At 35.0% G+C, this 14,024-nt stretch overlaps 1 protein-coding gene and 1 long non-coding RNA gene across 4 annotated transcripts; one reads left to right on the forward strand and one right to left on the reverse strand.

The window, feature by feature from the left end:
• Positions 1–203: 203 nt before the first annotated feature.
• Positions 204–2,781, forward strand: LOC110877542. 3 transcript variants are annotated; one of them, XR_002557097.2, is made up of 7 exons: positions 204–599; positions 828–870; positions 1,299–1,372; positions 1,512–1,660; positions 1,755–1,872; positions 2,166–2,246; positions 2,585–2,781. It is a non-coding gene; the product is annotated as an uncharacterized LOC110877542 (long non-coding RNA). The 3 variants fall into 3 exon arrangements; XR_002557096.2 differs by lacking the exon at positions 2,585–2,781 and having other exon boundaries at positions 207–599; positions 1,302–1,372; positions 2,166–2,558; XR_002557095.2 differs by lacking the exon at positions 2,585–2,781 and having other exon boundaries at positions 208–599; positions 2,166–2,558.
• A 4,914-nt stretch (positions 2,782–7,695) lies between these two features.
• LOC110877541 (uncharacterized protein At4g14100) lies at positions 7,696–9,954 on the reverse strand. Its single transcript, XM_022125692.2, has 2 exons — positions 9,410–9,954; positions 7,696–7,915 (listed from the first exon to the last, which is right to left on the reverse strand). Exons 1-2 carry the CDS (start codon positions 9,927–9,929, stop codon positions 7,788–7,790), a joined length of 648 nt encoding a protein of 215 aa, XP_021981384.1. The 5' UTR covers positions 9,930–9,954; the 3' UTR covers positions 7,696–7,787.
• Positions 9,955–14,024: the final 4,070 nt, after the last annotated feature.

Below are 14,024 nucleotides of genomic sequence, written 5' to 3' on the forward strand. Positions count from 1 at the left end.
AATGGATGTTTAATTGTAATATTGGCATTTTAGTATTAGTATTTATGTATAATGTTAATTGTGTTTAATATAAATGTCATTTTATTAAATTTGTACTCTAACAATAAACATTAAAATGTTAAACATTATCTATATATTAAAAAGAGAAGCTTGTGAATAGTTCCCTCATCACATGTATTCATTGTATATATACCTTTTGTTTTCTTGAATTGTAATGTTTGATGTTCTGTTGCAGTGGTTGCTATACATTATGTGTTACCAGAGGTTGCTGGTTCGAACCCCCTCTTAGCTTATTTTATCATTTTTTTTGTCTGGCACCTGCATACATTGTTGATACATAAGTGCCATCTCTTTACTCTTGCAAATACAGTAATTTTTTTTCAATCTTATACCCACACACATGAGAGGGGATAGAGAACCACTCCACCGCACAGCCTCACCGGCGTCGCGGTGACTGTCACCGCCGCCGCTGACATGAAGATTTAGGGTTCCGCCGTGACAGAGTGTGGCGATGGTGTTGTTAGTTGTCACCGAAGGTCAGTAACTCTGGCCAATCGACTCAATGGTGTTTCTGTGCAACCAAAATCGGCGCCGATCAGGTACAATGAACCCACCTCCTGGTTATCTGTAGATCTAGGGTAGGGGTATTTCGTCTTTCGTTGAAAGGGTTTTTGAGTGTGGGTTTCCGAAATCTTGAATTTGCTGTCTTTAATCAAAATGAAATCAGTTTGTGGGTTTTGTGTCAATAAAGGTTTGAGTTCAATTGGGTATTTTGTGTTTAGTGTGTGGGTTTCTTGAAATCTTTAAGCTTGCTAATCAATGTGCAGGTGTCGTTTGTCTAAAGATGCGACTTCAATTGGGCGTGTTGAGGTAAACACCGAACTCGCTAAGCAAAATTCACATAAAACCCTTAATAGTTTTATGTTCAATTTGTATAATTTGAACCTCAATTTTGCTAAATTGTTGTTTATGGTTTATAAATTTGTTCTTAAATGGGAGTAATCTGTTCAAGAACACATCAATTTAGGTTAAAATTGGTCATCACAACATCTCATGACAGTATCTTGAAGCTCTTCACAAGTACATCTATTGTAGTAATGATTTTTTTGAGGGGTAAAATTGCTCAAAATTATGTTTATATTTACTTTAGGAGACAGGAGATTCAGTTCATCGTCATGGGTTTTAGATGATCTAAATTGTTCTATCATCTCAACGCATTAGTTAGGTTTAGAACCAATACAACTGTAAGCTTGAGAGTTAACAAACTTTTCGTTTCTGTGTTTTGATTATTGTACCAGTAGTTACTTTATTGCTATTGATCATTCAGTAATACCGGATGCGACTAAACCACTAATCCACTGAGCTTTTCCAGGTTAATATTTTTTTCCTTTAGTCGATGTGTCAGTGAATTGAAAAAAGGAGTGGAAGTCCGAATCTTAAAAGTATATTTTGAACTTCTAATTTGATAGTTGTCTTCATGAATACATGTTTCTCAAAATGCTTATTTATAGATGTATAACATCATCAGCAAACTATACATAAAAAGACCCAAGACTGAAGAAAAAGGATAGGAAACAGGGTAAAATTCTTATTCTAAAGATGCCTAACAATCATATCAACTCTGAAGACGGAAAACAGGATATTTATTTGGCTTATAAAAGTATGAAATGCTTAAAAAACTCATTTATTTGTTGATACATGTAATTTGCTATAACATGATTTATGTTTTTGACCATTCTTTTGTGTGGGTAAAGATGCGGTCTGATGGTGGGGTCTCTAAGATGTCTATTTGGTGGCATGGGCATATGGATATGGATCACCATAATCAGCTCCAGTAGATGGATGTCCCGCTAACATGGCCGAATGAAACAGGTCCGATTTCCACGATGACCTGAATTTTACTGTTTGGTATAAGTCGGAGTTAAGGTAACCTTTAAAACAAAGAGTTTGTTGGCAAGTTGTATTGATTTTAAAAGTCTACATGTTGTAAAAGAAAAGATGTAATTAGAGAAATTAGCATTGGATGTATAAAATTTGATGCTATGAATGAATGTTTTGGAAACTAACTCATATGTTAAAAACGGAAGGCAAATGAACAGTGTTATGACCTGTGTGGAAGGTTTTGATTCGGTTTTTTCTTTTCTCTTCTTTCGTAATGTTTTCAGGTCGTTCGATTTCACCTATGACGTTTTGCTGGAATTGTTACGTTCCATGTTTTGTTGGTTCCGGTCCGGTTTCGACCCCAGGTTGGCCTATTTTTTCCCAATTCTTATTTTTATTTTACATGTGTCAGATTTAAATAGCGTACAGGTGTTGTTGTCTTTGTAAAATAGTGGCCTCCGTTGTGGGTTTGGTTTCCACAGAAAAAATTGGGTCAACATGTTATAGAAAATTTTATTTTATTTTGTATCATCTTACCTATTGAATATACGAAGTGAAATAACAGGCCATTGTACATTTAAAAAAACTGGCGCAACGCATTATTTCGTAACGCGTTTCCGTTGACGTGCAGTGTTGATGATCACTATGTGTTTATACATGTATGTATGTCTTGATCATCTTACTTTTTTTTGTTATTTACCAGCTTCAAGGCAATTCACACGTGTATTTCGAAGAAAGATCATATCAAGATCCAATGTTTTTAAAAATAATGTGGTTTGATTTTATGATTTGGTTTGTGTTTTGCCTATTGATACTTTTCTGTGATAGATGTTATGTGTAAATAGACCATGTTCATCTATCTCATTGGTTGGTCATAATAAAAGGCTTTACTGTGTTCAATATGTCTTGGAAATGCATGCTATATTTATATACTTTCCTGTGAATCTTTCATATGAAGTTATAGTGCATCAAAGTTATTAGCATGTTTTTGATGTGTACCTGCTTAATTATGATGGTTTTATTTTGAACACCGAGTGTTTGCGCGCCGTATAAAACCTAGTTAAACATTAAAACATTAAACATTACACACTAAACATTAAACACTAAGAATTACAACCTAAGCTTAAACATTAAAACTTAATAATAGACTTAAACACGTAAAACATAAATCGGAACTTAAACACTAAAACACTGGTACACTGCTACACTCTTTTTGCCTAGCGGGTCCAGACGATTCCCCTTTTTATTACTTTTTTTTTTGCCGGGCAATGTTTATACGTATGTTTTTTGAGAGTCGAGTTTGCCACAGCTTTCAAGAACTCCTCGCAATAGTTGCACCGGGCCATCTCGGTGTTGTCCGACATGAGACATAAGCCGTAGAGGCACAAAACCTCGGGGTTTCATTTGGTTTGAATCACCAAAACATCATTTTCGTTACTTCCATCGTTGGTGATACAAAAAACTTAAGCAATTTTGTGTTTTAGAGAGTGTTTGATAGTAAGAGTAGTTGTATGGCTAAAAATAAACATTCAAAACCTATTTATACTAATTTAGAGGGTTAAATTGGTAAATAACGATTCTAAACGACTATATTATCATTAGGAACCGGTTTCCACGGCAAGATTTCAATTTTCCACCCATACCCGGTTACGGGTATACTTGTACCGAACCTACTCTAACTGGCTACAGTAGGTTTTATCCTAATATTCTATGTCTGGGTTCGCTACCTTCCCGGTTAATACAAAAACGCGGGTACGGTTATACCCGAGTGGGCCATATCTAGTTCCGGATACGGCCAAAACCTGATTTGTGCACCTCTAACTACACACTAACCAAATACTACTAGAGAGATATCTAGTAGCGTCAAAACGGCCCACTGAACTTTGGGAAGGCCCAACAGACCATCAACATATAATTCTATTACCATGGGCCATAAACAAATTTACATCATAAGCAAAGCCTAAAATAAATAGGCCTAAATTATCTTCAAACTTCATGAAGAGAGGCTCTTTGTAGTCTAACCCAAGCTTCTTGAAGACAAAAGTAATCAGCTCCACGAAATACCTAATAGAATTAACCATTAGGCCTTCAATTAAGTAGATAAGGTGGGCAGTACATACTATGGGTAATGGGATTAAGCATTGGACCTTGAATTATCTTAAACCCATCTCACTATTAATAAAGTTACCCTATGATAGATTGGAAACTATACAATTATCTTTTCCCTCGATGCAACAATTTGTATAGTTTTCAATCTATCGTATTGTAACTTTATTAATAGTGAGAGGGGTTTAACAATTTGTATAGGTTCCAATCTATCATATGTTTAGCACAATCACAAAACGACATTAGCATAACATAAGACCATCCACATTATCAACATTCTCATTTCAATCAAAAAAGGAATTTCCATTATCAACAACATTAGCACAATCAAAAAACGACATTAGAACAATCATATAACGACATTAGCACAGTCAAAAAACGACATTAGCACAATCAAATAACGACATTAACACTATCTTAACACCACCGTATGAGCATCCGACGGTCACACCAACATAAACAACATTAGTTCAATAAAAAACGACCTTCCAACGAATTTATTTCTAAATAGGCTCCCAATAACAACACAAAAGGGAAAAAAAAACTAACAACAGATGCTATTACATAACTAGCACAATTTCATTTTTTTTATTTTATGAACAACACATACCCTTAAATACTAGCAGAATTTCATGTTTTTTTTTAATTTTATAAACACATACTGTTACATACTAGCACAATTTTCTATTTTTGTTTTTGTTTTAGTTTTGTAAATAACACATACTTTTACATAACTAATAGAAAAAAAAATTATTTTCAAATAGCTTCCAATAACAACACAAAAGAAATCAAAAAGAGTAAACTGCAATTTTACCCCCTAGGTTTAGATGCGATTGGCACCCTTACCCCCTACCACGAAATTTTTGTTGTCTAACCCCCCAATGAATGCGAAATGTTGCAATATTACCCCCCGGTGTTAAAATATGTTTGAAGTCAACCTTACTTATTAACGGTCAAAGGGTAATATAGTCATTTCAACTTGTGTTTAATTGCTTCCTCAACACAACCCCCTATATTATACACTTCACTTAGACCTTACCCCCAAGTATTCCCCCAATCTCCTTTCTTCTCTCCGGCGAACACACCACCGGCGACCACACCAAATTTCTTCAAGAACACAGTGTTGTGTTCGTCAGCGAACCTCCACCTTCTCCAGCCGCATCTCCACCTCCGCCGCCACCCACGTCGAGCTCCACCTCCTCCGCCGACCCCCACGTCGACCTCCACCTCTGCCGCCCCCTCGGTCACCATCGAAGCAACCGTACAACCGTCGAAGGCTGCAATTAGGGCTGCAATTGAGGGGATTAAGGTAAGAAATCTAGAGGATTCTGAACTTTTATGTGCAGAGACATGGAGAAGAGAAAGGGCTGTAATTAGGGTTGAAATTAGGCTGCAAATTGAGCGATTAGGGCTGCATTTGAGCGAAACCTTTAGATCTGTGTTCAGACTTCAGATATAGGATCTCTTCGGGACCGCTCACTCAATGAAGGAATTCCTCAATGAATTGTGGAAGTTCAGATACATGGTGTATCCCTTAATTGGTTCACTGATCTCTTGATCAACCACGAATTAGTCAATTCTGTAGCAATTTGTAAGCGTAACAAAATTATGTAATGCTCACTAAGCTCATCAAGAAGTAGTTATAAAACACATCGCAAAATTTGAGGTTCTCCCAACTCTAATTCCAGATCAGTCCGTAGAACAATCAATACAGATGTTCCTTCGAGGTCTACAAACGACATGAAATGATGTGTGAGGGCGTTAAACCCTAGCTCCTATGCTCACGGTTCAGAACGAAAAACGAAGAACGAAAGGTAAAACAAGTTCGGGAGTTGGTGAGTATTCCCAGAACCAAGTGTGGAGAAGTTATCCTCGTTCCAATAAGCTCACTCCACCCTCTTATCAGTTTTCTCAAACTAATAGCGGACATGCTCATACTCGTCCTTTTACTTCAACCAAGTCCCTGAAACCTAATTTCACCACTGTTCTATCATAAGCTAGCATCATTCATATTGTTATACCACAATCATAATAACATCATGTACTTGGTATGTGATTTTTTTTTAATATGTGGTTAGTTTCAATTTCATTAAGACTCGACATCATCTTCTGCAGGCAATATTAAAGGAAGCAAAGAAATATTTAACATCAGGGGTAATACGTTTTCTTACAAGAAAGCATAGGGGGTAATAAGAAAAGATAATATAGTCATTTAACACTGGGGTGGGGGTGGGGAGGGGGTAATACGTTTTCTTACAACAAAACATAGGGGGTAATAACAAAGTGAAATATAGTCATTTAACATCACAGTTAACAGAACTACTAAGTTTTTTAACACCGAGGGGTAATATTGCAGCGTTTCGCATTCGTTGGGGTGTTAGATAGCAAACATTTGGTGTAGGGAGTAAGGGTGTCAATCACATCTAACAATATGAGGTAAAATTGCAGTTTACTAAAAAAATAACAACACATAAGAATTACATAATAAAATATGAACTTACGATATAAAATCAACACAATACATTTTCATATTAGCACATTCTAACTACATAACTAACACAATATAAAATACCCGTTTGTAACTTTTTTAAAAGTCATTTTTGTAAATTAAAAAAAAGTATATCAGTATGATACTCATATTAAAGATTAAAAAATACTTGATTTTATGGTATATTTTTTTCCAAAATTAATGAAACTAGTTATAAAAACTGTTGCCGCGTTGCGGCGAACTTATTTTGTTATTTTATCTGTCTTTATATGTGTTTGAAATCACTATGAACGTGTTGCACACGGAATCGCTGACATAAATAAAAAGAAAATGTAGAAAAAAACACTAAAAAATAACCTAAAGAAAATCAACTTAAAAAGTTGTATGGTAATGATGTTGTTCGGTAGAATCCCATAGTCAGGGATGAGCAAATAGTAATAGGTACCAGTACCGAAATTCCAGAACCGAAATATCCTAAGTACCAATTCGGTACGGTACTGACGTTTGGCGTTCCAGGTACTGGTTGGCTACCGGTTTTTACCTTCATTATACCGTAACTGGTATTTTTGGTACCAATACCGATTCGGTATCAGTTGGCACCGAGCTCATCCCTGCCCCTGAAACTAAAAAAAAGTTGTATGATATCATTGGTGTTCGTACGGTACCCGTGATCAGGGGTGAGCAAATGGTATTGGGTAGTAGTACCAAATTTCTCGAACTAAAAGATTATCAAAGTCAATCCGGTACGGACTTTGCGTTTTATGTACCAGGCTGGTGTTGGTTTTTACCTTAATGTACCGATAACGAACCGGTATTTTCGATACAAGTACCGGTTAACACCAAGCTTATCAGACTTAAAAAGTAAAAGAGATAACAATTATTATAATATTAAGATAATAAAACTATAAAAACTATATATAATATTTTATTATATTATAGTTTAGTGTTTACTTCATCCATTTATTAATATTAATAATATATAGGATTTACTCTTCATTTCATTTATAAATTAATATATAGGAGAATATATAAAAGTTATTTTTGTTTAAAAGACTTGGTGGAATTAGTATTTTATGGCAAATGACTAAAATACCCCTAACTTGATAGTATTAATTATAGAGATTTTATTTGTAATTAATACCAACTCTTGATTTAGATTATCAATGGCTAAGATCTATTCTTACGATTCTTACAATTAGCACTGTTTGTAGAGAATCTCAACTCAGTTAGTACAAATGAAAAGATAAAACACTAGAAAGCCAAAGAAAGATTCACAAATAGGCACTTCTTCTTCGCAGTCAATATGATTGATTTAAACCTTTGCCAAAGTAGAAGAAGCATTCTCATCCGCTGGCTCCGTAAAACAGTATGCGGGGGCTTGCACTACTGAATCCGGCAACACCGCTCCGATCTCAAAAGTCATCACATGTGAAGAAATCCCTATGTTGCAAAATATTGCGGTTATTTATGTTGTCATTTACTTTCTTTTTAAATAAACGATTTATGTGAATGTTTATCCGTCAAATTTAAAATTAACAAGATATAGGGACGCGGTGCGACACACATACCACTGTGATGCATATCATTTGTTAATCCATTAACAAAAATTAGTTTTATTGGTCACCATCAAAAAATATACGGAGTTACTCCGGTTTTAGTGAGTATATGAAAAACGAAAGGCAAATTGGATTTAAATAATCCGAACATGTTTTTTTGGTCGATAATAATTTTAACTTAGTTATTTACTCACAGTGGTCTGGACTTTTCCTTGTTGTTTGTAAAATAGTCTGTCGTTAAAAAAATCTAATGGAGTTAAGTTTTTTTTTTTCCTTCCAAATTACAAACCAATGTTTTCGGGTTTTGATCAGAACGAGGATACAAATATATTGATGTAAAACTTACATTAAAACAGTGCTCTAAACGACAAAAACGGTGCTTCAATTTGTGTTTTTGAACTTCTAATTAATAGAAATTAAGTCGTTTAGAGCATTGTTTCGATGTAAGTTTTATATCAGTTGACTTGTATCCTCTTTCAGATCAAAAGACCGAAAACATCGGTTTAAATAATAAGTGTGTATATGAAAAAAGAAAGGCAAACTGGATTTAAATAATCCGAACCGGCTCTTTTTGGCCGATAATAATATCAACTCAGTAATTTACCCACAGTGTTTTGAACTTTTCCATTTTGTTTGTAAAAAATCCGCCGTTAAAAAACATAACGGAGTTAATTTTTTTTCCAATTACAAACCAATGTTTTCCGGCGTTTGATCAGAACGAAGATACGAGTCTATTGATGTAAAATACATTAAAACAATGCTCTAAACGACGGAAACGGTGTTTCAATTCTGGTGTTTGAACTTCTAATTAATAAAAATCAAGTCGTTTAGAGCACTATTTCGAGGTAAGTTTTACATCAATCGACTCGTATTCTCGTTCTGATCAAAAGCCCGAAAATATCGGTTTTTAATTTGGAAAAAACATTAACTCCGTTATTATTTTTAACGGTGGACTATTTTAAAAAAAAATATTAAAGTTCGGACCACTGTGGGTAATAACTGAGTTGAGATTATTATCGGCCAAAAAGAGATAGTTCGGATTATTTAAATCCAATTTTACAAAAAGAAATTTGTTGGGTAATTATTTTTTTAATATTTGTGAGTTTTATGCTACAAATAAAAAAGTCAATTAACATTTTAAATAAAAGAATCGCACGACCTAATTAATCCGTTCCTGCTTTACATGCCGTGTTCGAGTTACACTGTGGCTCAGGTTAATTTTTTTTTTCATACAAATAAAAATATGGGTGGTGTTTAGATTGGACTAAGATCCTACCACTAGTTCATGTGTTAAACACAACCTAATTCCAACGTTTTTATAAATAGACTCGGGAAATTTACTTGTACCAAAATAAATTCTAAAGTTGTGATTTATTACCATCATAAAAATCCCAACGAACCGGTCTCTTAGTAACCACATCTTCATAATACCAAATGAAGTCCACCTTCTCCCACACATCACACAAGAACCCATCGGTCACAACCCGCCCCAAATAATGTGCGCCATCGAGGAAGTCGGGCCGCGGTATCCCGACACCAAAGTCTACCGTCTGGCATTGTGCATTGTCACCAAGTGTGTAGTAAAACGACGTGCCATTGTTCCACTCAATATCATAAAGCACTATGCCAAGTTGTTTTTGAAATATGTTAACGTTTCGGCCTTTGGGCCAGTCGTACCAAAGGTCACTTAGTTGGAGGTGGGTGGTGGTTAGGTTCATGTAAAGAAGGGCGTGGAATTGTTTGGGCCATGGTGTTGGTGTCGGTTTGGTTTCGGTTGTGGTTAACCATGGCTCGTTGTTGGTGCGAAAAGCTAAGTGGTTTGGAAGCTGGAGAAGGAAGATGAGGATTGAGAAGGCTTGGAAGGCTGTCTTGATACCGTTATCCATGTGTGTGGTCATTTTTTCTTTTGGTAGAGAGTAGGTGTATGATGTATGAAATAAAAGGGTTCTATATGATTGTTTTTTTTTTTTCAAAATTAATTTCAGTTTGTTTTTTTTAATTAATTTCAGTTATTTATAGGTTTTATATTCAATGAAACTAGTGGATCCTCAAGCTATGCATACTGCTTTTGGTTAGTATTGATTCAGTTTGTTACATTACTAAGACGGTATCTGCACTCGGGATAGCAATAGATATGTGTTTTATATTGATAAAAAACCAAAAAAATAAATACTAGGACTGTTCTTGTTCGGATGGTTTATCATGGTACTTGCACTCGATATAGCTTAGGACAAAAAACATACTCTGTTGAGAATAAAACTTCGTTTACAACAAAATTTATGTTGGAATGTCGAACATGACCTGAACCCGACACGAAAAAAAAAACAAGTTTTTGGTTGGCTGACATAACCCGCTTTCTTAAACATGTCAACAAACACGACCAATTTAAAATATAGGTCAACCCGAGCACGACCTGTTAACCCGTTTAAAAGTTTCTTACTAAGTTACCATTTTAATTTCAAATATAAAACTAAAAGGTGTTAAAATATAAAGTTAAGTATAATGATTTTTTTTCTTGAACGACTAACGAATCTTTTAAATAGGCTACTGGCGAAATTCACCACATCAGGATACATTCGCCACCGAATTGAGAAAAACCCTCACCTAGGGCCGAAGGCCGTGAGGACTCACCCGAAGGCACGGCAGTGCTGTGAGATAAAACCTGCTCAGTTTAAGAATCGAACTAGTGATCGTTGTCTACTCGCCTAGTCTCTCATCATTACCAGATGTCTCCGAAACTAGCTGTTAAGTTGTAAAAGTGAAATTAATTTTCGTATTAAACCTTTTTATCTACTATTTAATTCCAACCAAAGTTAGTTCTAATTGCCATTCTTCGTTTATTCACATTCGCTAATTCTAATCACGAGCTAACTATATAAACCTAAATTCGTTAACTGAGAATGAGACATTACACAAAAACATTTAAGTAACACAAAGTATACAAAGGTAATCGTAGTAACTAATTGTTTAAAGTGTTACGAGTGTACTACGTATTACTCATAATCATGACACATAAAGCGGGTTGATGCGAAAGACGACACAAATTTAATTGGTTCGATATGACAAGACATATATAAGTATATGGGGCGAGATAGAGTTAAAGAATTCGACCGTCAACTCGTTAACCCGACACGATTTATACCTCTAGAAAAAAAAACTAAAAAAAAACAAATACTAATACCTGTTGTTATTCGTACGATATCGGTAAAGAAGTAACATAATTATATTTGATCCATTCGATTTTGAACAAAACCTTATGTTTGGAAATTTATACTATGTTATATTATATTAGGGGAGATGGGGGTATCACTCGGGCTCCTTCCAAGTTCAAGCGAGTAGTTTGAGGTAGTGGTGGAGTATTTGGGAAAAAATTTGGTATTTCTTGTGATTCAGGTTCGACTCCAACTCTTCTCATTATTTTCTGCGGCATCCAGGTGAAGGGCGAATACGGGTGGCAGCGGTTCGTCTTGGATGGGAGGCGATAGGGATGGCAATGGGTTAGGTTCGGGTCGGGTATTAGTAATCTCATACCGATGGCCCAATACCCGCCGGTTATTTGTCGAGTAATTACCCGTCGGATATCAGGTATACCCGCGAGTATCGGGTATACCAATTAGTTTGTTAAAAGATGTACATTGGGATTTCCAAATAAATTTCTTTACTAAATAATTATTATATACTTTTATTCATACAGTAGCTATTACAAACAAAAAATGTCCATTACATACATACATACAAGTTGTACAATAAATCAATAATAACTTTATAATACTTATACACTTATATATATAGGGGAGGGTTATCTTGAGAACGCTAAATATTGCGAGAACCGTGAGAACGAATGAAAAAAACAATCAAAACCATTTTTTTAAATACAAACCTCATTGTAATTAAGATACAACATCAAAAAAAGAATTTACAACATAAAATAATTCATTTCTCCTCTCAAAATCACTCTTTTTAGATGTTTTACACATGCGTAAATATAACAGATTTACACATACGTAAATGACAAACTTATACATGTGTAAACTTTCTTTATTTACGAATTCACGTAAATTTAAAAGTGTAAATTAAATTTTTAACATTGTATTCGAATAATAATGGTAACTGTAAAAAAAGATTGAATTTTGAATTGTTTTTGACCAAATTCTCGCGGTTTTTTCATTCGTTCTCACGATTCTCGCACTATTTAGCGTTCTCAAGATAACCATATATATATATATATAGGGTTAGGATCGTGTGAGAAGCACTAGGCTAATTGAGAAACTTGAGAAGCATTCTGGACCATACATTTTCCTCAAGCTTTTCGTAATATACACATATGTATAGTTTAAAATTGAGTATATACACATGTGTATAATTTAAGATTTGACAATATACATATATGTATATAGTTGATTTTAAACTATACATATGTGTATATTACGAAAAGCTTAGAGAAATGTGTGGTCCAGAATGCTTCTCAAGTTTCTCAAATAGGGTGGACTTCTCTTAGGATCCATACCCTATATATATATATATATATATATATATATATATATATATATATATATATATATATATATATATATATATATATATATACTTCACAACATATAAAATATAAATATTATTATCAAAAAAATCTACTAGGAATTTAATTCTTTCACATTATGAACATACTTAAATAAATCACTAACAGAAAAATGTCAATGAAAATAAAAAATATAAATTAAAAAATTCGGGTATATGATTTGGTATATAGTTCGGGTAAACAGGTATGTGATTTCGGGTAATCGGGTCGGGTATCACCTAATCCCATACCCGACCCATATCCGCGAAAATTTTAAAACTAATCCCATGCTCGGCCCAATATATGTCGGGTATCGGGTATACCCGTCCCATTTGTGTCAGGTTTCAGGTATACTCGTCGGGCTCAGGTATTTTTTTTCATTCATAGGAGGCGAGGTTTTACCGATTATTCCACTGTCGTGCCTTCAGGCGGGTGGAGGTTGGGTTTCCGCGCATCTGCGAAAGTCACGGGGCTGGCGGTGGTCGAGTATCTGAACTTGGCCACAATGTCCGGTGCCACAATGATTGACACGTCGTTCCTTATCATTCAGGTACACCGCGGCAACCCCAAAGAACTCTAATCAGGTAACAAAATCGAGTTCCACTACTCGGGCATGCACTGTCAAGTATCCACCCAGTTTGTTTCCATTTTAGTTTTAACAGTTTTCTCAAACCTAACCCATTATTTCTTTTCAGTAGATTTTGACCATTTTTTTTATTTATTAAAACCTGCTTACAAATATTTTTTCTTTTTTTTGAACAGCAAATTATTTCCCCCCTAATTATACATCTAACCAGGTTCGAACCTAAGTTTCACCAAAGTAGTCCTTGACTACTTACCACTGGGCCACAACCCAAGTGGCCCTGCTTACGAATATTGTTTTCTAAATCCAGGTGATACACCATTTCAACACACAACGCCGGCACAAAGCATACTTCACATAACCTTTTTTAAGCGTTGTCTTTTTTATTTAAATATTTAGTTTTATAGGCTTTATATAAGAAATAAATATAGTGAATACTTGGGTATCTGAGTAGATGCCCCTTGCAAAATCTGAATACTTTTGGTAGTTTTAAGGTAACATTATTCTATTGCGTAGTCTAATTAAGGCTAGCCGGTACATATGAAGGTAGTGTGATTTGGTAATCCCTACCGGATCGGTAATATTGTCGCTGCTGCTACTGAACCGTGGTCGGAAGTGCTCGACGGCGAGTCTCTCACCAGCATAGAGTGTGAGGTTTCTTGGATTCCCTTTTCGGTGATTATCCTGTTGATTACCTCTATCTCTATTCTGTTTTGGGATTTTCCCATTCGCCTTTCGGATCGGTTTTCTTTCGTTTCTCGTCAGCATTTTTTTCTCGTTTCTTTTGGTCAACCCGGCTCCTTGATTGCTTAGTAGGTCTGATATTGGTCGCGGCTATCTGAGTATAGTTTAGCT

The sequence above is a fragment of the Helianthus annuus genome, chromosome 9, assembly GCF_002127325.2.
Source record: "Helianthus annuus cultivar XRQ/B chromosome 9, HanXRQr2.0-SUNRISE, whole genome shotgun sequence".
Classification (NCBI taxonomy): domain Eukaryota; kingdom Viridiplantae; phylum Streptophyta; class Magnoliopsida; order Asterales; family Asteraceae; genus Helianthus; species Helianthus annuus.